The 23317-nt window shown below is 39.9% G+C and overlaps 1 protein-coding gene across 3 annotated transcripts in view; it reads left to right on the forward strand.

Moving 5' to 3' along the window:
• Positions 1 to 23317, forward strand: part of CHST9 (carbohydrate sulfotransferase 9) — a 194744-nt gene that overhangs the window by 147842 nt on the left and 23585 nt on the right. For all 3 annotated transcript variants that reach the window (XM_081148297.1, XM_081148295.1, XM_081148296.1), the window contains one exon: positions 12694 to 12731. In XM_081148297.1, the coding sequence (XP_081004423.1) occupies positions 12694 to 12731 (38 nt within the window). The remainder of the gene's footprint in view (positions 1 to 12693; positions 12732 to 23317) is intronic.

The raw sequence follows: 23317 nt of genomic DNA on the forward strand, positions 1-23317 counted from the left end.
CCAAGCCCCATCTGGTGTGTCCTCGGCTGCTGGGCCTCTGCCCATCTCCACCTGCCCCAGGCACACCAGCTTCCTTGCTGCTGCTCAAACACACGAAGTCAAGACGCTCTCGCTTCAGGGGTCCCGGCTACTTCCTTTCGTGGATCTCTATCTAACTCCTTCACCTGCTCCAAGCCCTTGTTCAATGTCCTTGCCTTAATGAACACCCAAGTTTACACTGCACCCCTGGGCCATCACCACAGCCCTGACCCTCCCAGCTCCATTGCCCCACTCTTCTTTTTCTTTTTCCATAACACTTATCATCTTCTAAAATATTCTATAGCTCACTTATGTATTGTGTCCATAAGTTATTGTCTGTTTCCCCCTCTAGAGTCTAGAATAAGCTCCAGAAGGCAAAAACCTTTGTCAGTGGGTAACCCTGAGAGCCATCCACTGACATTTGGGTCTATCTTTTTCTGGGTCTAGTGTAAGAATCTATTTTCATGACTAGTTGGACATAGGTAAGGCTGTGTGATTTATTTTGGCTACAAATGCTTAGGTTGTAGCCAAATACAATCAGATCCCTGTCTCTTCCTACAGTTGTGGTAGGTAAAAGAAAATGTATAACAGTGGCTACAGTTATACTTTGTAAGTTATATAAATGTCTAATCACTGTGTTGTACATCTGAAACTAATATTTTGTGTCAACTGTGATTGAAACATTTTTTTAAATTAAAGAAATAAAAGTGTCCTATAGATAAGTGAAAAAAAGTGGCTCCATTAATTGAGCACTTACTATGTGCCAGGCACTGTGCTAATTATGATACATGCATTATGTAATTCGCTCCTCCTGGAAACCTCAGGAGGTAGGTAGGTATTCTGATAATCCCCATTTTCAAGGAAGAAATCGAGGTTTAGAGATGCTAAGTAAGTTGTCTACGGTCACACAGCTGGTAAATGGAAGTTGGTACTGGAACCCATGTCTGTCTGTCACCCAGATCCGTGCTCTTGATCACTACATTCTACTGCTACGGGATAGTCTTTAAGTTGCAAAAGGTGTTTACATTTGAAGAGACACAAAAAGAGTTGTTTTACTTATTTTTTTTAATGCTTTTTAAAAATACAAGCTTGAATCTGTGCTGCCCAGCACCCTAGGGCTCTGTGAAGTTTTTCCATTTGAACAGCTGGGGGAGCTTGTAGGCAGCTAATCTTTTCACTCTCCGCGTTCTAAAAATAGACCCAACGGCTCAGTAATAAGCACCAGCATTAGCTTTTATGACTAGTCACAGTAATGAATTACCAGACTGCAGAGTTCTAGAAGCTTGGAGAGACTGCCAGGCTTACCTCAAAGTGTGGGTCTGGAGGGCAAGATGCAATAAGTATTTCTAAGGCCTGTGGTGTTCCTGGAAGTAGCAGGGGAGTGGGTCTTTTTTTTTAAACATGTTTTTATTGATTTTTTCAGAGAAACAGGAAGGGAGAAGGGTAGAGAGACAGAAACATCTATGAGAGAGAAACATCATTGATCAGCTGCCTCCTGCATGCCCCCTACTGGGGATCAAGCCAGAAACCCGGGCATGTGCCCTGACCTGGAATCGAGCCGAGGACTTCTTGGTTCATGGTTGGACGCTCAACCACTGAGCCACACCGGCTGGTAGGAATGGGTCTTTTAAGTAATGTGTGGCAACATGGGATTTTCTCAGATACTTCAAGGGAGGTAGCTAGAAGCTGTGGTAGGGGTAGACAGGCTTGGGTTCGAATCTGCCCTGTGAGAGAAAGGGTTTGGGCTCGTTTTGTTCACTCTTTATCCTCAGTGCCGTGCCTGGTGCTTAGCATGCCTCAGAGTTTGCTGGATGAATGAACGGACAGATTAAAAAATTTGCGACAGCCTCCGTTTCCTCATCTAAGTAATGAGTGTTTCTCAGAAAACATCAGCCTTAGAGTTTAAAACAAGGAAAAAAGTCTTATAAGATCGATTTTGTTTCTCAGGCTTCATTCCAAATTTCTAGAAGTTTTCAGAGTTTGCCCTACTAGACTCGTACGCACAGTACCATCTACCACCTTCCACCTGCCAGTTGTCTCCCCATTACCCCAGGCACCTGTACAGCCATCTGCTGCAGTGTGGCCTTGATCCCAGCACCCAGGTGATAGGCCAGCCACCGCCAGGGATGCCGCCCCCAGGCCAAAGCTGACGTGTATCAGTGAATGTCCCCAAGGAAGCAGAGGCCACACTCAGGTTGAACTAGGTGAAGGAAGGACTGTTTAGAAAGGGACTACTCCAAAAGAGGGGGTGGGGGGTGGAGGAAGGCGTCAACCCACAAGAGGTAATGTGGTAACCCCAGGTTAGTCCCTGGAGACGTTGGACCATCCAGGCTGCAGAGACGGGCGACTGGGAAAGGGAAAATTCTGTGGGAGTAAATCTTCGTTTAAATGCAACTTCTTTGAGAAGTGTTCCCTGAGACCGCCAGGCCAACACTGTCCTCCGCCCTCACTGTTCTGACTGCATCCAACACTGACGCTGGAATCCTTCTGTTCATCTGCCTGCTGGACTATGAGGAGGGACTGATCATATCCGTTCATCTTTGCATCCCCTGTGTCCTGCCCAAGAGCAGCACAAGGCAGACTCTCAAACATGCATCCTAAATGGTTGACCCAATGGGTGAGCAAAAGAATGCCTGTCCAAATGTGGAAAGAAGACAAGCCATATTCAAAGCCTCAGCCATGTTTTCTCAACCAAAACAGAAATATCATTCTCTTTAAATCAATGCAGTACATGTTTCTAATTAAAAGCTTTTTTAAAAAAAAACAGATGTGTCTAAATTAAAAGGGAATATTACTCCTCTCCCACCAGGCCCTGCATATAACAACTGTTCAAGTGTATCACCTCTGACTTCTTTATTTACATATAAATATGTGCGCTTTTTAAAGCAGATTAGTTATACACACTCTTCTGGGAATACAATGAAGATATTGTTTAGATGGTTACATACAGACTGCCCTTGTTGTTTTTAATAGCTACACAGAGTTATGCCCCTCCAAGCATGACAATGAAAGCGGAAAGCAGGAAAGGAATGAGGCAGGCTCAGAAGTCAGGAGATTTGGCTCACCACTTCCCAGCTCTTAATTGCTCCATAATCTTAGCCACCTTAACCTCTTTCAGCCCCAGTCTTCATAGTCTGCACAACTGGGGACACCAATAGCCCTGTCTCAGGAAGAGTGCTGGGAAGACTTAAGTGAACAGTGCGTGTGATGTGCCAGCATAGCACGGGTACGTGGTCAGTGCTCACTAAATATTAGCTGTTGAAATCATTAGATCATCCTTTTATTGCCTAAAATTACAACTAAGTAAATGCAAGTGACAAATAAGGAAAAATATTCACAAAATTAATGACCGGCAAAAATTAATTTTAACAAGAGAAAGAGAAATGCTCTATTAGAAAGGAAGCCAGGGAGGTGACTAAAAGAAAAAATATCAGTGCCCAATAAACATATGAAAATGCTCATTCTCTCTAATAAAAAAAAAAAAATAGGACTGCATAAACATGTTTTCTAAAAAATTGCCACCATTTTTTTTTAAATTTAGAGTTGACAGACATGCTGGGAAATATGTTCATAGGAATATTCATAGTATTAGTCTCAGACACCTACTAAAACTCTTTAATTCCTCAATTCCACTTCCAGGAGTTTGTGCTAAGGGAGGGTCATGGACGTGCTCAGAGGTGTATATTCATATGAACACTCCTCACAGGGTTGCATATGATAAGGTCTCCTCCCCTCAAAAAACAATAAAATAACTTAAACATCTCAAAAGAGGGGTTAAAGAAGCTTTGGCATATTTTTAAAAAAATACTACGTAAACATGCAAAATGATTTACATCGAGAATATTTAATGGCATGCAAAGATTATTAATAATACATTATTTAAGTAAACAAAAAGTTCTTGTTTTAAATGATACTATTTTTGAAAAAGTAAAAATAAAATATCTGGAAGGATGTGCCACAAATGTTAACAGGCCTTATCTACAGGTGGTGGGATTGCAGGTAATTATAGTTTACTTATTGCATCTGTATTTTATAAATTTATGTATTTTTTTCATATTTTGCATATGACCGTAACTTGGTTTAAGAGAGAATGATGGAATAAGCTAGACAGTGAGAGGAGATAAATTAGCATCTTAAATTCTTACTTATACATAACACTTGGGTGTATTTAAATGGCAGGAGAATTATATTAAAGGAAGCACTCATCATAGCACTCCCACAGAATTAGTTTTATTTGCCTGTGCCATAAAACTCTAAAGGTTTATGTTCTCTGTTCTTTTGAGGGGAAAAAGAAGAAGAATGGGAGATTTTAAAATAGATCGTTATATGATTATAACGATTCATGTATAAAATAATTTAGGGTTTCATGGGTTTAAGTTACTTGTTTAAATTATTACTTTCCTAGAAACCACCAGATTTGATCAGAGGTATACATTTTCCAAGTGGATGGGGGAAAAAACAAAAACAAAAGAAAATTATTCTGTCACCAATATGAAACAAAGAAATCAACACATTTTCCTGCTAAGTAAAAAACAAACAGCTTCAAAATTCAAAGATCTTTTTTTAACGAAAGCAAAAAGCTAGAAACCAGTTGTGATTCAAATGACGATTAAATGATTTTCCTCTAATTTTAATTATGTAAAATAAATAGCTGATTTTAAAAGAATAGCTCATGTGAAACTTTGTTATTTCTGCCCTGTCCTGAGTGTAAAAAACAAAAAACAATTCCCCTAGGAATTGATTTTACGACACCTCCACAAGCAAACAAAGGGCAAAATTTCTCAAAATGCCAAAATATATACGTAAAAGTAAGGGAGATGAAATAAAAGCATTAAAATCATGAGCCTATCCTGTTGGTATTGTCCAGAAAAACATCTGTTATGTTGATACTGGGAGAATGGTGCTGCATGGGGCCAAACGCGGCCTGCTTGCATTTGGTTTCTGATGCCTGGACCACAGGCCTGCCACATGCCACAGCGAGACCCACTGATCATACCCAGGAACGGTTGAGAAAGGCTTGGCCTTCACTCTTTCTCTCCACAAATGTAATCCACACTTTCCAAACAAACTCTCCGGAGGTATGTTTACATCATGTACAAAGAGCTGGGAGGCTGACTAACAATTACAGCCCATTAACAATCCTTTCAGCTACTTCTAGCCTTAAGTGGGTGAGTGTTGATGTATGGGAAAGAGGCAATTGAAAAAAGCATTCATATGTACTGTCTGTATAGTCTCTCGTACTCAAAAAGTGTCCTGAGAAAAACCAGCTGTCCCCAACTCTGTGTTGCTTTTGGAAAAAAAAAAAATCTTGCTTGAAATTGAAAGAAAAAGCAGCATCCCATTTCAAAAATCTACATTTGATTAAAAAAAGAAAAAAAACCTCGTATTTCTCACCACTTCCAAAGTTTAGGGAGCTGAGGGGATGAGGGGAAGCTTACTTTTAATTAGAATGTGGATCCCACCATAAGTGACATTGTGAGGTCCAGTGTCTACCATTGATTGAGTGTGTCGTTTCCAGTTTCCCTGACTATATACAAAGGCACTGAGCCAACACTAAGGATAATTAGAAGCTAGAGAGCATCGGATCTGCAAATTTAATAAGGAATTAATAAAATCAATAGTTTTGTGGACAGATCATGGACATAAAACAAAGTTAATAAATTTAATACTAAAATGTTAGGTTTATTGAAGAAAAAAATTATTCTGACACAGTGGTAAGGAAGACTTTATATGGACTGTTGCAATAGGGGTGTAATAGAGGAGAGAGACTGTGCTCAACTCTAAATACGACAGAGACAAATGGGGATATATAGGCTAGGAACAGAACGTGGGGGTCAGTGGATGGACAATCACTAAGGGGGGACATCAAGGGTAGGGGCCTTCTTCCTGAACTGACCTAACAGGATTCTTGCTAAAGTCAGGCCAAGGATTTAGACATCAAAGGTGGGGGATGAGAAACTTGATCAGATATCAAGGGTGACCACATATCAAATGTGGGAAGACTCTTGTTAAACTTACTTAGCAGGATTTTTCTTAGCAGGATTCTTGCTAAGACTTGGCTAGGAAGGCGGAAGACAGGACTGGAGTCAACATCAAGGCCTAGTGGAGAAGGTTCAGAGGATCCTGCCTAAAGTTTGATCAAGGAGAGAGTCTTTCTCAGGTGCCGTGTCATAATTCACCCTAAGATTTAAAAAGTAAGCAGGAAGTTGTGCACACCTTTCTTCTCAAAGCTTTTTTTGCATGAGAACCAGAACTGGTTCACTAGAGAGATGCTGACCCGTCAGTTCTCATGGGAAGCCCTGCTCCCTTTGCTCAGCTGGTCCCTGCACCCCCATTTGCTAGGACAAAGCAGCAGGATTCTGTTCCCCATGCAGTGTGTCAGTCCAGAGGTCGAGAGCAGGACTTAGGTATCTGCCTGGGCATTTATGCCTTAAGGTAAAAACAGGAATCCAAGCATTTTAATTTTTAATAATTGTCTAAGCAAAAGTTATAGATGATTTATTAATCATTTAAATTTGACTTTTTTTTTTCTCATTTGTTTGATGCTGAAAATCTATATTTCTGGTTCTCTTGCATACTCCCTAGTCATCAAGAATAGGATACTTCATTGTCTTAAAGTGTGTTGTTACTCCCCTTAACCACATTTAAAAACAGCTTCCATCTGGATTTTAAACAATCTGCCAGGGCAGCCTGTATGTGATACAAGAGGGTGACTAGAGTCATTATTGATGCCAGGTATTGTGCTAAGCCCTTTACACGTGCTAACTCATTGAGTTACCAAAAATGATTCTATAATATAAGTATGTTTGCTTTCCTTATTTTACCGACGAGGAAGCCCAGAGAGGTTGCTCTTTGCCCAAGGCAACCCAGACAGAGTGAAGACACTGAGATTCATGCTCAGACATTCTGATTACAGTAGTCGCTCCCCCTTATCCGTGGTTTCACTTTCCACCTTTTCAGCTACCATGGTCAACCACGGTCCAAAAATATTAAATGGAAAATTCGAGAAATAAACAGTTCATATGTTTTACATTGCACACTGTCCTGAGCAGCGTGATGAAATCTCGCACTGTCCCACTCTGTCTCTGTAGAAGATTGCCTCTTTCCCCAGCTCCCTCCCTGCCTCCTCCAAGATGTCCTGCTGGCTGGTATTTGAAACTTAGCAAATGCTGAACTGAGCTAATCGTCCCACCTCTCCTGTAACTCACCAAATTTACTTTAAACCTGCCCTATTTCGTTCTCACCTTTGCATTAAGAGCATCTCCTCCCAAGTAACCAACCTTAAAATCTTGTTCATCTCTAATTCATTTTTTTTCCCACCGTCCTACTCTCCCAGCCTCTCACCTGAATTAAGTCCTTCAACTCACACAATTTGTCTCACAGCCACCGACACTCGTGCCTCTCCTTACAGGCATCCCGCATCCTCCAGCCATTCCACCGTTAGATTAATCTTCTTACAACAGGCTTAATCGGTCTCTGGCTCAGAAATCTTCCAGAGCTCCCAACCAAATAAATGGAAAAATCTCTCCTTAAGTATTTAGGCCTCCATGACATTGGTCCATCACGGCATGTGTTGCCTTGTCCCTATTACTTTCTAATATGCAGACTGCACTTCAGTCAGGCAAAACTATTTACTGCCCCCATACATGCCCCATGCGTTCCCTGGTTCTGTGCTTTTGCTCACGTTTTTCCCTTTGTGTAAAATACCTTTCCTCCAGTCGTCTTCTGTTAATATCCCACCCAAAGCAAATGCTATCTCCTCCATGAAGCCCCCCAGGTTCCCCCACCAAACATGACCTCTTCTCTTTTAATTTATTTCAATTCTATGGAAATTTTTGACCTCCCTTATCCTTTTTAGGACCAAAGAATTTAAGCGACTATAAACAAATGTAGAGAAAGTCTATTCTCCCAACCCTGTCATGCACCAGAGAAGTGAAGACATTTGCCAAATACCATGCAGCTTGATAGTGGCAAAGTCCGGACCAGAAAATGCTGAAAGTGAACCCATCACCATTTCTACTATATCAAGATTTAAATACCCTTTTTAATAGAACTTTAATTTTTATAAGAATAGAACTATATTACATATTTGTTATTTAAATATAAGATCTGGTGAACATAGAGGAAAAGGATTCCTGTAATTGTATGAGTCTTGCAGATTAACTTTTTCTTTCTTTTTGCTCATCTGTATTTTTCCACAGTGAACTTGTATTATTTATATAATATTATCTTAAATTAAAAAAACAATGTTTTTCTTTATAAATAAATGAATACCTTTTTTGGTACCTTTTAAACCCCTTTACACATTCATTTCCTCCACCCCCTGCCTCTAATCTGTCCTCTGTATCTATGAGCATGGTTTAGGGTTGTTTCTGTTTTAGAGTCCCCACACAAATGGGATCATACAGTATTTGTCTCTCTCAGTCTGTTACTTCACTTAGCAGAATGCCCTCAAAATTGATCCCTGTTGTCACAAATGGCAAGATTTCATTCTTTTTTTATGACTGAATAATATTTCATTGTATATGTATACTACTTTTTTTTTATTCATTTATGGGTGGAAACTTAGTTTTTTTCCATATCTTGTCTACTATAAATAATTTTGCAACGAACATAGGGGTGAATATATCTTTTTGAGTTTTGTCTTTGTCTTCTTTAGATATCCAGTAGTGGAATTACTGGATCACATGGTAGTTCTACTTTTAATTTTTTGAGAAACCTCCATAGTTTTACATAGTGGATGCACCAATTTGCATTCCTACCAACAGCGCACAGGGTTGCGGGCTCAATCCGCAGCAAGGGGCATGCAGGAGGCTGCGGATCAATATTTCTCTTTCATTGATGTTTCTCTCTCTCTAATATCAATAAAAATATATTTAACTATATATATATCACTATAGATCCAAAGGGTGAGTTTTGCTAAAATCAAAGCATACCCAGGCTCAGGGACAATCTGGAAGTCCATTGGCCTGAAGACAGCAGTTGAGACCACATCCATTCTTTCTTACTTACCCAATATTGTTTAGTGATTCAAATTACATATTAAGCTCATAGAATTTGAAATTTTAGTTGAGTACCCCAAATGTTTTTATAGATAAGGAAAAGAAGCCAGAGTTAATGCACCTGTCTTTTGAGCTGAACTAAATCCTGTTTGATCCTGAATGCAAACTCAAATTATTTGCCTGTGATCAAACCATCACTGTAGCCACCTGAGATGCTTTCAAGAATGAGCTAAGAAATAAATAATCATGAATTTAATTTTTCAGCTCAGAGCCATAAAATTTATGTGGGTACTTTTCTGCCTGTCTTTCATACAGGTGTGTGTATATATGCACATGCATGCATGCTCACAGTACACACCCACACACATACACACTCAGTGCACTTGCACCACAGTTGTCTTTGAAAAGTGGGTAACTGCAGCTCCAGAGGAAAATTTTCTGGTGGTGGTGAAATATGAAGTCATTCATTACGATGACAATGATCATAGTTATGACTATTGTCATTATTATCTGAAGTCCAGATTTGGTACCTGGCTTTTTTCTGCAGTAGAGTCATAAGCATTGAATACCAATTTTAAAAATATCAAGCTATCAAGGGAGTAGCTTATATGTGACACCTAAAGATCTGTTTCTAAATAGCTCTCAGTGGGAGTTAAAAAAACGATCGATAGCAGTCTTTGGGTTAAGCTAGCAAAATAGCATGTCTGCACTCTGTGTATTAGCACACCTTCTTATTAGCCATCTGTCATAGAAAAAGACTGACTTCAGCCAACAGTTTACATCAAACTCATTTTCTAGACAAAGAAACTGAGGCTTGACAGAGAATGAAGTATCAGCACGGAGAGGTGGGATCCTGAGCTCCCGTAATTCACTTCGCCCCTAGGTTCCTGCGCGTCTCATTCTTCTTCTTCTCAGTGTTTCAGGGCATTGTTCCTGCACTTTGCACTAAGTTGGTTGGAGGTAGGCACCATAGGTTTGATTGATACAGCAATTTGCATCTCAAGGCATCTCTCGATAAATACAGTGCAATGAAAGGCTACTCTCTCACAAGCCAATTTCCCCCTCTGGGCTGACTTTAGAAGCTCATTGATGTCACTTCCTTCCTCAGTCAGCAAGTGAATTTTCTTTAATTCTCAAGACCAGCTGTCCATGCTGTCAACAGAAAGTTATTAAAATTCCTTTAAAGTGAATAAAAATAGCCTAAAAGCAAATGTACTTGGAAACAGGAAAGAATCAGTATGCAAAGTCCACAAACCTCTGAGCAAAATAATGTTGATCCAACCAGAGATTTCAAACATTGTATATTCAAGATGCTAGAAAAAATAATTAAAAGATGCTAAACCACATACTTCTTAATCTTTTATTAGCAATGGCTTATGCAGTTAAAATTTATCCCCTAAGTTCCATTCCTCTTTTTCACATATGATTTGAATAAATTTGGGGATGACTTAGGTTTTAAGTGGGATTCCCTCCTTTTTTCTGGCATCGGCCAGGGACCGTTTACATCTCCACCAGGCTATGACTATCCATAAGCAAGAGGAAAGAAATTATCAGCAGCAATCATAACTACCAGGGCCACAAAATAATTATATAATTATGTGTTTTAATTTATGAGAGTGTTCAGAGCTCAAGGGAGGAGATAATTTTCCTCATATTTAAATAGTTGTAACTCACAGAAATAATCTACCTGGCTCCTGAGACCCCATGGCCCTCAAAGGAGTCCCTGACCTCAGTAACCGGAAGACCACCCTGTGACCTTTTCAGTCAGCCTCTGCCTCCCCCCTGAGCCCCCCATGGCTTCTGCTTTGTCCTTGAGTTGTATACAGCCTGATACTTAAGTTCCTCCAAAATATGGATATGTCTCCTGCCACTTATATCACCAACAGTTACCCGCCTCTTCTTTATTTGGTCAGATGCCACAAATCCTGGACTGCCTCTGACCTTTTACCAAAAAATCTTGTTATCCAGCTTGTCTTCTTATCCCAAGACACAGCCCAGGTTTGTGTCTGTGTCTTAGGCTCCTGCTTGTAACTGGCACTCTCAGGTTAAGCCTGCCCTGCTGCCCAACCTGCCACCACCCCCGGCCCCTAATTACACATACTGAGCAATGCAATTAGACAGAAGCCTATATGTTCACTGTAGGTGTGCTAAGAAACTTTATTTTAGACGATAGTGGTTTAAAGAAAGAAAGTGGTGGAAATTTGGGTAAATTCATAGTAAAAAGACAATTAAAATATTGCTGATCTTCAGAAAAAGTATAAGACATGATGTTACAGGTTATCTAGGAATTAACTCTCCACTTCAATTCCCACAACTTTGAGCACTTATTGTGTTCCTAATACAGAATTAGGGTACTACAGGCGTTGAATAAAGTAAGAGGGGGAAAAGCCCTTTAACATACTCACTGTTACTAGGATACTTAGAAAATCTTAGAAAATCAATGGGGGACTAATACAAAAAGGGCTGCTAGCTCTAAGCAAAGTATTTAGTATGATTCAGAACTCATCAGTAGCCAACTTTAGGCCCTAATGTGGTCCATCTAATGATTTTTAACCCATGAACCTTACCCTTCACTAGGAAACCAGAGCCTGGAGCAGCTGGCTTAAAACGTGGGGTGGGAGGGAAGTGGATGTGACTGTAGAAAGCTAATGTGTGGCATTCCTGTGGTGATGGACATGCTCTATGTCTTCACTGTGTCAGTGTCACATCCCGGCAGTGAGACTGTGTATAGATCATCCCTATGTTACCATTGGGGGCAATGGGGGGAAGTGTACACAGACAGGATCCTTCTGGATTATCTCTTAAAAATGGACATGACTGCACAATGATCTTCATTAAAATTTTAAAAGGACATGTTTAATGAAGTGATCATCTCACACCAAGATGTTCACAAGCATGTAATAACCGCAGTGCCATAAAATTACTTCTTTCCTCTCTTTCCTGGCAGTATGTTGGTTATTTATTATTACTAAGGATTCTATTCCTTCTGTTTAAGACACACATGACATTGATCACTTTCAGACTATTTTCACAGTGACTGAGGTTTATTATTTTAGAGTCTTGATTATTTAGACACCGGTGTTGCCTTTATATGTTACTCTGATTTGTTTCTGTCCTGACCCAGATACCATTTATAGAACTGTTGGTTTGTACTTTAATTAATCGCCAGCAGTACTGTAAACAACAAAGTATAATGTCTTTATCATCTTCACAGGTAAGAGAACAGTTTTTAAAAGTAGCCCTTCTGCCATCTGCCCCTTTAAATCTCCTTGTCTAGTCCTCAAGGCTACATGAGCTCAGTTACTATTATACCTGAACAGGTTGTCATTGTTTGGAAGCCTCTGACTGGATATTGTTCGAATTTTTCTTTGGTCTTTTTCATCTCTTCACCACTTCTCTGCCAGACTTGAATACATTCTTCTGGTATCACGCTTCCCAGATTTCCATTTCATTTTCTTTTATCTTTGTCTAATGTGGTGTATTTAGGTTTTGACTTTATTTTTTTCTTTCCAATTATGGGAGTGATTGTAAATGTTCACATTATGATATAAGTCCTTGCTCAGAGAGCCCATGGCTGCTATTGGAGTTTCAAGTCAGGACAGAGCAAAACTATTACTCTATCTTATTCATTTGTATACTTTAATGGTAAATTTCTTTTTGCTTTCTCTTTCAGTGACTAGAGAAAAAATCCAGGAACATATCACCGACCAGGTATTTCCTCACTTCTCATAAACTGTAGCATGCAATTTTGCTTTAAATGTTAATAATTAAGCACTTGTAAATATTTTTTAAAATATAAAAGGCATTGCTGGTTATTTGGTATGAGTAATATGTGTGTTATTGGTTGTGAGAACATGTAAATTGGGTGTAAATTGGTCATCTGGGGATGATCGTGTACTTTTTTGTCTCCCCACCTCATTGCTTCCCTCCACACCGTCTCCCCAAGGATGAGACACAGTGGGGAGTGCGTGGGACTCTGCCACTGCTGATGTGTATGCCACCCTCTGAGCATAGCCTGACCTCTGCAGTGATACCATCATGGCTGCAAATAGATACTTTTATCTACTTCTCCCTTAACTAAGGTGACTTTCCTCTGTGATTTTTCCCAAGTTTCAATTCCCCAGTCATTCCCTCCCAAACAGTTAAGAGCTGAACCCCTAGCAGTGGAAATGTACAAGGTTACTTTCCATCCTGGTCTTTGATTTCTACCCATGGTGAGCCAGTGTCTTCCTGTCTGCTTCCCTAGTTTCTTATCCAGCCTTTCTACTCATTTATTTGTTGTATTTCCTGGAAGATGGATTCCTGTGCATAACCATGTAAGGGGCTTGAGACACACAGCCACACATACAAACCAAATGCTGCTCTGCACCACCCCCTTTTCTCCTTCCACAGGCCAGTCTAGCTACAGCTTCTCCCCAAAGCTGCCGTGCCCCTAGACTCAGGGAATGCAGACCTTGGCCTGTGGCAAAATATGCTCAGGTTTCACTCCCAGACAAATCTCCGTGTCTTTTGTTGTTTTCATTCCCTTCTGGCATAAATTATAACCCACTCTTGTCAGGGAGGAGAGCGGTAAATCTACATTTATACCACTCAAGGGTACATTTTTCAGACTTCTAATGGGCTTCAAAATAAGCTCCCATTCTTGTCCCCACTGTCATTCCACCCAAATTAAGTTCTAGCTTTAACTAATGTGTGCCAGATGCCCTGCCACTCATCAAGCTTTAAAGATTGTTAACTCATTTGGCTAATGTAGTACGCTGCAAATTCAGTAGGCATAATTTAATGTTTATCAGGTGTCATTTTGCTTTTGAATGTAAATGTAAATGTTGACGCGAAGTAGCAGCCGTCTTGATACTTGAAAACGCCGTCATTGTGCAATGACAAAATCAGTTAGCCATTTCAAATAATTTGTCTTTGAGCTTAGTTTCTTTATCATTGTACTTTCAATTATTTGTACATACTCGAGTGGTTTGGTAGGCTGGACAACAGTTACCAGTGAAGTTTATTGCTACCGTTTTTATTTATTTAAGTTACATGGGGAATACTTTTCCTTATAAAGAGACTTGTTTTCTTTTCTAAATTGAATTTTTGCAGTGACATTGGTTAATAAAATTATATAGGTTTCAGGTGTATGTTCTATAATACATCAGCTGTACATTGTATTGTGTGTCCACCACCCCAAGTCGAGTCTCCTTCCATCACCATTTATCCCCCCTTTACCCTATTCTATCTCCCCTACCCCCTTTTCCCTCTGATAATCACCATACTGTTGGCCTGTGTCTATAAGTTTGTGGGGGGGTTTAATCCTTTTACCTTTTTCACCCTGCCCCACCACCCTCCTCCCCTTTGCTAGCTGTTAGTCTGTTTTCTGTATCTATGAGTCTGTTTCTATTTGGTTTGTTAGTTTATTTTGTTCGTTAGAGTTCACATATAAGTGGAATCATATGGTATTTGTCTTTCTCTGACTGGCTTATTTCACTTAACATAATACTCTCCAGTCTGTCAATACTGTCACAAAAGGTAAAATTTCCTTCTTTTTTACCTCCGAATAATACTCCATTGTGTAAATAAAACACTACTTTTTTACCCACTCATCTACTGATGGACAATCGGGCTGCTTCCAAATGCTGGCTATTGTAAATAACGCTGCAGTGGACATAGGGGTGCACATACTCTTTTGAATTTGTGTTTCGGGTTTCTTCAGATATACTCCCAGAAATGGAATCACTGGGTCATAAGGCAGGTCCATTTTTTGTTTTTTGAGGTAACTCCATACAACTTTCCACAGTGGCTGCACCAGCCTTCATTCTTACCAACAGTGAGGGAGGGTTCCCTTTTCTCCACACCCTCACCAACGCTTGTTTTTTGTTTTTTATTGATAATAGCCAGGTGTGAGGCGATATCTCATTGTGGTTTTAATTTGTATCTCTCTGATGGTTAGAGATGTTGAGCATCTTTTCATATGTCTATTGACCATCTGTATGTCCTCTTTGGAGAAGTGTCTATTCAGGTCCTTTGCCCATTTTTAATTGGATTGTTTGGTTATTTTGGTGTTGAGTTTTATATGTTCTTTCAAATTTTGGATATTAATCTCTTATCAGATGTGTAATTAAATTGAAATTGAAAATTGAGTTTTCCCCCATCCCCCGTCCCTATTAGCCAAGCCATGAGATGCACACCAGTGTGAGAAATCAGGGCTGGAGTGGAGAGAGAGCTCTAGCCTACTGGCCAATATCCAATGTGCATTTTTAGCCAACAGCTATTTTACCACACCTGAGCGCTGAGAACAAACAACTGTTTTGAGTTCTCTAGAGGGAACACTGGATTCTTTCCTGTGTAATTCACTGGGGAAATCAGTATGCTTTTTTAAAGTAACTTGTTAATGCAGCTTATTTATGAGAAAGGGACAGAAGTGAGCAGTGAACCTCTTGGCAGCTTATGTCCCAGAATGGGATGAATGCATGACCCATTTTTTTCAGCTGTCTCTTTGGCAATTCAATCCTGCAAAAATTTTCCTCTCTGAAAAATGTTCCTTGTGGAGGTGAAATCTCCTGTAGGTTTTCTGAATAATTTTCAATATGGGTAAGTTAAAAATAATAGCTTAAAATACTACTACCAAACAAATGAGAATATGGGAAAACTGAATGTAAAAACCTTTCAACTTCACTTTTGCAAACTGCCTTATTATACAGTAAACAATTGAAATCTGCAGGAAATTAATGCCTTCTGTTTGTGCCCTTTTTGTATAGTAGATCCCATAGTAAATTAATACAGCTACATGACAAAGAGGGACACTGACTGTGGCGCTCGTTGCTTTGGAGAATGTGCATGTGACAGGGATCATGGGCAGTTCAGGCACTGGCTATGGCAAAAGCTTCCCTTCACTGATTGCCCAGGTCGGAGCGAGCCAACGCCATGGGTGCTCTTACAGCTTGTGTATTTGTTTCCTGGGGCTGCTGTAACAAACTGTCATAGACTGGATGCTTTCGAATAACACAGATGTATTGTCTCACAGTTCTGAAGGCTAGAAGTTCAAAATCAGGGTGTTGACAAGGTCATGCTCTCTCTGAAACCTACAGGGAAGGATCCTTTCTTGACTCTCTCCTACCTTCCGATGATAGCAAGCAAATGTTGGTGTTCCTTGGCTTATAGCTGCATCACTTCTGTCTCTGCTTCCGTCTGCCCTCCCCATGTTTCTCTTCTTATAAAGACACCAGCCATATTGTACTAGGGCCCACCCTAAAGACATCATCTTCATTTGATTACATCTGCAAAGACCTTATTTTCAAATAAGGCCACATTTACAGGTGCCAAGAGTGAGGACCTCAACATATCTGTTTGGTGACACAATTTAACCCATGACAAACTGGAAACTTCATCTCCACTCCACCACTCCCCCGGCCATTGACCACTTTTTCTTTTTTTAATATGTTTCTATTGATTTCAGAGAGTAGAAGGGAGAGGGAGAGAGAGATAGAAACGTCAATGATGAGAGAGTCATTGATTGGCTGCCCCTTGCAAGACCCTCACTGGGATCGAGCCCCAAACCCGGGCATGTGCCCCAATCAGGAATCAAACCATAACTCCCAGGTTCATAGGTCGATGCTCAACCACTGAGCCATGCTGGCTGGGCCATTGACCACTTTTAATTAAGTTTATTGGGGTGGCATTAGTTAGTAAGATGATATGTTTCAAGTATACAGTTCTATAAATACATCATCTATATATTGCATTGTGTGCTCACCACCCAAAGCCTGGTCTCCCTCCATTACCTGCTGATCTAGTGGTTAGGATTCAGTGCTCTCCCCAAGCATTTCTAATGTGATCGCTTGGAGCCCTCTCCAACCCAGCTTCTCCTCCCACACCCAGCCCATGGCCCCTGCTTCCCCCAGGCCCTCATTTGGCTTATTTGGTGGCTTCTCACAGCTCTCCTGCTGCAGTCTCACCACCTTTCCATTCATATCTCATTCTGCTCCACTTCGCTTTCTAAAATACCAATCATCTATTCTCCTATGCTGAGAAACAATAATTAAACAGAAACACCTTCCCCATTTTTAGCAGTAATCATTAACCCTACCTGTGCATTATAATCATTCACAGAGCTTTGTTAGCATAGACACTGAGACCTCAGCCCCACCCCAAGAAATGCTGGGTCAGTAGTTGGGTTCAGATATAGCACAATTCTTAGACCAGGCCAAGAAGGGTCATATGCTTTAAAAGACCCCAAACATCACAAACACAGAAATACAAAAACTTTTTTTTTCTTTTTAACCTCATGTTTTGAAGTCCGATAACTAGTTGAGTACACACAAAATATTGGAGCTAGACAGAGAAGCTGTCTTGTCAAGTGGGGTGGGGTCAGGCTGGGGGATTAAAAAAAAAAAAAATCAGCCCTGTGGTACATTTACACAATGGAATACTACTCAGCTGCAAAAAAGGAAATCTTACTCTTTGTGACAACATGGATGGACCTGGAGAGTATTATGCTAAGTGAAATAAGCCAGTCGGAGAAAGACAAATACTATATGATTTCACTTACATGTGGAGTCTAATGAACAAAATAAACTAACAAACGAAATAGAAACAGACTCATAGACACAGAAAACAGACTGACAGCTGTCAGAGGGGAGGAGGTTTGCGGGGCTGAGTGAAAAAATAAAGAGTTTCTTCTGAAGTGGGACAATGTGAAGGCAGATGCTGTTCCTCAGATAAGAGCACTTCCTTCCTCCCTTCTGTTCTGGAGGTGGGTGGAGTAGGTGAGTATAGTTTCGCATTACACTTAGAACTGCCTGGCAATCCTGAGTCAGAAAGGAGAACTGCCCTCCCAGGGACCTAAAGAGCTTTCCTGAGTCATCCCATCCTTGATGGAGGCTGGTCTAGCCACTGCTAAGGAGTCCCCTACTGAGATTAGCCTCTGCTGTGCCTCCCCCTAAAGGTCCATGTGACCAGTCAGGTCCCTCGTGGCAGGCAACCCTGAGGGGAAGTGGGGCTCCTTTAGCTTCTGGGCAAGAGCAGTCCTTTGGGACAGGATGCAGACCCTGAGTGGGAAGAAGGGCCAGGTCTTGTGTATCTCTTCCTTTAAAACATTTAATTATTTAGACATATAGCATGTGGGCTTCCATTAATACTCTAGGCCTCACAAGTGTAGGGGATGATCTTGAGTGGACCCCTGTAACTTTATAAACTCAGTATGTGATTCTGAAAAAAAAGCCAAGATTGAACCCACTAGTCTGTCATCTATAGGATAAAATTCTAACCTTTAAATATGAAATGCAAAGCCCTGTGACCTCATAATCCTCTGGAGAGCAGGCTCTCCATCTCCCTAGATTAATTTCCCACTCTGCTCTCTTATGTTAAACTAATGGGTCCTATATAACACTGTTCTACCAACATATTCACCCCTTTTTCATCATGTACAAAATTTACTCATATTCTAAGAAATAACTCAAATATCACCTTTTCCATGAAGCTTTCCTCCTCCTATAACTAAGAATAATCTTTCCTTCTCCTATACTCCTATATTTTTTCTGACTCTTTGTCATAAACTTGCACTTTCTACTCTATATTCCAATCATTTATATCCCTATGATTTTGAAACTAGATAGTATCATCCTAAAGGGAAGAAATCATGTTTGGTTCATTTCTGTGTTCACTGTTAAACCTTGCACATCATAAGCACCCAACCAATTGCTGGTTGACTAAATTCTTCAGCTCACTGAATTATTACCCTAGTAGCCAGGGGGACTGGGAAAGGAAGGCAATCTACTCCTGTACCCTGGACAGCTCAAACCTGGTGTGTCCTTGGTTTGTACAAGGCAAGACCAGGTGTTGTCCTTTGCCCTCCGGGTAAGGAATTTAAACCAAAACCAGAAGGAACAAGCTAAGACTGCACATCGTTTTTATGAATAAGTCGCCCAGTCAGGGAATGAAAAAATCGAAGAGCAGGGGGACCCACGCCTTTATCTCACCTGTATGTCCACATTCCATTCCATTCCCTAATTGTCTGTAGAAAGTTAAACTGTTTGCCTAGTTCAAGACTTGAGCACCTGACTTTTTTCTCAACTATAAGTGTGGCAGTGCCATTCACTGCGCCTTTTCAGTGTAGCATGAACTTTACAACTTCTAAATTTAAAATGGGATTGCATTACCTTGCACTATTCTTATCAAAATGGCCATGCATGCAAGGAGGCAACTTTGACTTAAAGAGAGTTTCTCTGTGCAAGTTCAGCACTAGAGCCAGTAAAGACCCCATCTCCCTAATTATCTTTTAAGATTACCTTCTAGAATTGGAAGTTATGCTTTAGAATAGCTCTCCAATTTATGAGTCTTTTTTTAAACTCTTGAAAGCAAGACGGCAAGGGCCAAAAAGTAGTGACACTAATGGTGGTTAACAAAGACGGTCTTTGATAAGGGTCAGATGGCTTCATACCCAGAAAATACTTAGGTGTAAATGTCAAAGGCTCACCTCTTTCATTGGAAGCCAAGAAAGTTATAATATTGTATAAGGCTATCTGTGGAAATAAACACTAGACCATAGTGTGGAAATACATTGCCATGGCAAAGGAAGGGGGAGAAAATGGCCCTCGCGTGTTTTAAATGCATGAACTCAAGAAGAAAATAACGGTTGGGATAAAGAAAATTGCTTATTAGCAAAATGCAAGATCTACTAGCAATCAAATAGGCAGATAATTCTCACTCAAGTACTCAGAATGCTTCTGAATAATTACGACCAATAACTGTGCTGGTCACTCAATGTGCCATCTCATTTATTTGTCACAACCACCCCATGTGGATGCACATTTTAATCTCTTTTTTTTTAAGGTGGAAACTCAGGCTTGAAAGGTTCAGTAATTTTTTAGGTCCTGCTGTGCTTAACACTAAATTAATAATAATAATATCTATAGCATCATTCTTAAGTACTTAATGAGCCTTCTGTGTATAGGCACTAGGCTAAAGTGTACATAATATGATCTCATTTAAACCTCACAGCAGCAACCCTGTGAGGCAGGTACAAACCAGAGCCAAAGCTAGTGAGTTTAAGTAGCTGGCCCAGCGTCACGCACCAGAATGACAGCGGGCCATCCAACTGCACGTTGGAAGCACCAGCCACTATTCTGTGTGACTTTCAATGTCGTTCTTTATAGGCACGCAGCTGGTGGGTGGCAGAGCTGGAATCTGAACCGAGGTGTAGCTCTTTCTGAAATCCTTTCTCTTCATGACTGCGCTGTGCCAACCCTTGCTCTGGAAGCTCTGTTAATTAAATGATCCCCCTTACGACCACCGGAATCAGCACTCCAGCTTTTACACCAACACTGAAGCAATTGGTTACGGACTCTGGGATACAGATATTTATGATGTGGTGCGTTTTTATTATTTTTCAGAGCGTTGGAGCAATCAAGATGAGCGTATCCTCACTCTGGGCTCCTGTTGAGCACTAAATTACTTTTTTAATTAAGTGAAAAACCAAGTGAATCTGCTCTAAGAGAAAAACTATTTGTCACCTGAAAAGAGATTAGAAAGTGGAGGGGAAAAAATATACATTGGGATAATCGGCTGCCCACTGGCCATTTTCCCTGGTGGAGCCCAGACAGATCTAACATGGGCATAAAATGAGAACTGAAGGAAAAGCTTCTATTCTCACCAACTACAAAATGTTCTCGTGTTCTTTTATCTTCCAGAACAAGCACCTTACTTCTAAAAACTCTTTTATAAGTTCCTCACTATTAGTAAAAACCAGGTCATTATATATGTACTCGTGTGAGAAAATATGGGACACTGAGTCTCTGTGCTGAAAATGCAGCATCTATGAAAATGAATAAAAATAGTGAACTTACCATCTAGGGTAAGTGGATCTCACCACCTAAGATGTTATCACCCCATAGGCCAGTGAAACCTATTCCAAGAATGATTTCTAGTCAACCAGTTTCTCTTTTCTTTCCTCCTCTGAGTTTTTCTAATTATATTCCTCCCTACTTGGTAGCATCTGTACCTAAGGATGAGTGACTGGGTAACTGATATTTTTCAGCTTAGCAGATTTTATTAGCAAAATGGTTGGCACCATCATTTGGGGTTTTTTTCTCAACACTTAGCAACACACCTCAGTAGCTAAATTGTACTGGCCAGGAGCACAATCAGTAGAGACCCTTCAACACGCATTAACTCAAATACCACCTCTGTGTAGAAAGTCTTTTTTTTACATCTTGGATTAAAGCTATGATTAAAATGGGCAAAAGAGCCAATCTGTCATCACGTTTGAATATACATTCTAAAATACAGTATTCTGTTTATCACTATTTTGCCCATGTTATTTTTCCACCTCATGATAACAAAGTGAATTAAAAACTCAAGTGAAAATTCGTATCTTCTGTAATTATGTGAAAGGGTCACTTGAGTTGTCATCATTTTGAATACAAGTTGTTGACATTTTAAAAATTGTGTTTTAAGAAGCAGTGAGCAAGGGATTAGAAATACTTTTACATTGTGTACCTATCATTGATTAGGTTAATCTAATTTTGGTATAATTATGCTAAAATGGCTATTTCCTTTCTATTTACAAATCAAAATATTTTTTACTTAAAATCTCATCAGTTTGAATTTTACTATTTCCAGCATATTTCTAAGAGCCCAAAAAGAAAAAAATAACAAGTAGTGGTGATTAATACTGAGGCCGTTATGCAGGATCCATGCTATGGACATGGTTCTGATCTCTGAGGGCAGATCCCGGACTCCCCTGACACTGTGTGTGGACTGTATGTGTGCGTTTTGCTGAGAAAATGCTACTCCTCAGAATCTCAGGAGTGAAAGAAAGTGCCCTAGACAGTTTCTGCCCCTCACTAGAGAGAGAAAGTGATCATATATCTCTTTTATTATGCATAAATTAAAACATTTTTATATAAACTTTTAATTTTGTAAAGTAGCAGTTAACGGAGAACAAATTTCTGGGAAGGAAAAGATACAGAAACAAGTAGTGAAAGCTCAGAGCACCAGTAAAGATCCCAGTGAAAGCTACCTTGCCTTTATTATCCTTAATGTGGAAAAAGTTATTGTCCCCAGAAATGTTACATTACATTCTGTGGTCGATCATCAAACAAGGGTGGAATAAACAAGAGTCTTCAGTGTTTCATCACTGGTATGTGCCTTGCTCAAAATGTATTAAAGGGAAATATTTTCATCATACTATTACTGGATAATTCAATTAGGCCAATGTTCTGTGGATGTAAAAACAATGTAATTTACTATGTTGAATGATTAACCAATCCGAGTTCTCTCATTTTCTAAGGCAATGGATTGACTAAAATGTGACCATAAACAAAATAGATTTTATTAGGCATAATCTACTTTGTAAACAAATGAAATTAATTCTTTGCCTGACCTAAAGCTTTGAAAATGAAAGACCAAAATTGAACACATGCTTCCAATTTTGGTTGTGTTACTAAGATGACACTTAATATAAAAGTTACAATTTAACTTCCCCTCAAGTATTCCATTCTTGAGACTAAATGACTCTTAAAAATATGTTCATCAACAGATGGGAGCCACTTATGGCCTCATAAACTCCAAAGCAAGTGAAATTATCTCAGCAAAATAGAAAGATTACAAGAAAGCCTCATCTGGTTATTTCAGAGATGATTAATGCACTGCACATTGGTTCAATGGTGCAATGAATATTGACAGATAATCACCCTTCTTCATACGAAAGAAATACCAAAGAGACGAATGCTAGTGATGTATGTTTTTAATCAATCAATAAGCAATTTCAACACATGCCCTGTGTTTCGGGCTGTGCTAAGTGCCAGGGAGGTTGTGGAAGAAAATGCGAGCACAGAGCCTGTTCTAAAGGAATTTTCTGTCTTGAAAAAGAAGACTAACATACCTTAAGCGCTGCACAAACAGTGTGTTATTACTTACTTGCATATTAACTACACAGTATAGATCGTATGGGAGTTTGGAGAAGTCAACAATCAATGAGCGGCCACAGAAGGATCACAGAGGACTTTAGAAACCAGTCATTCAGATTTAATTCTGCAAGAAATATAATGTGGTAGAACTGGAAATTCTGGAATTGGGAAATGACCTTAGGAAAATCAGTGTGGAATTTTCTTAAAACCATATCCTGTATTTTTCTTTTTGTATTATTTCCAGTGGTACTAGCAACCAATCTTTCTCTTGGCTACTCTAATTCCTACTTTGACTCTTAATGGACCCTAGTTCATTCTCCACTTGGCCATCAGGGTGAGCTTTATAAAATGGCAATCACAACATGTTATCTCCCTGTTGAAATCCTCCAGAGACTTATA

Source organism: Miniopterus schreibersii (genome assembly GCF_964146895.1).
Source record: "Miniopterus schreibersii genome assembly, chromosome: 10".
NCBI classification, from domain to species: domain Eukaryota; kingdom Metazoa; phylum Chordata; class Mammalia; order Chiroptera; family Miniopteridae; genus Miniopterus; species Miniopterus schreibersii.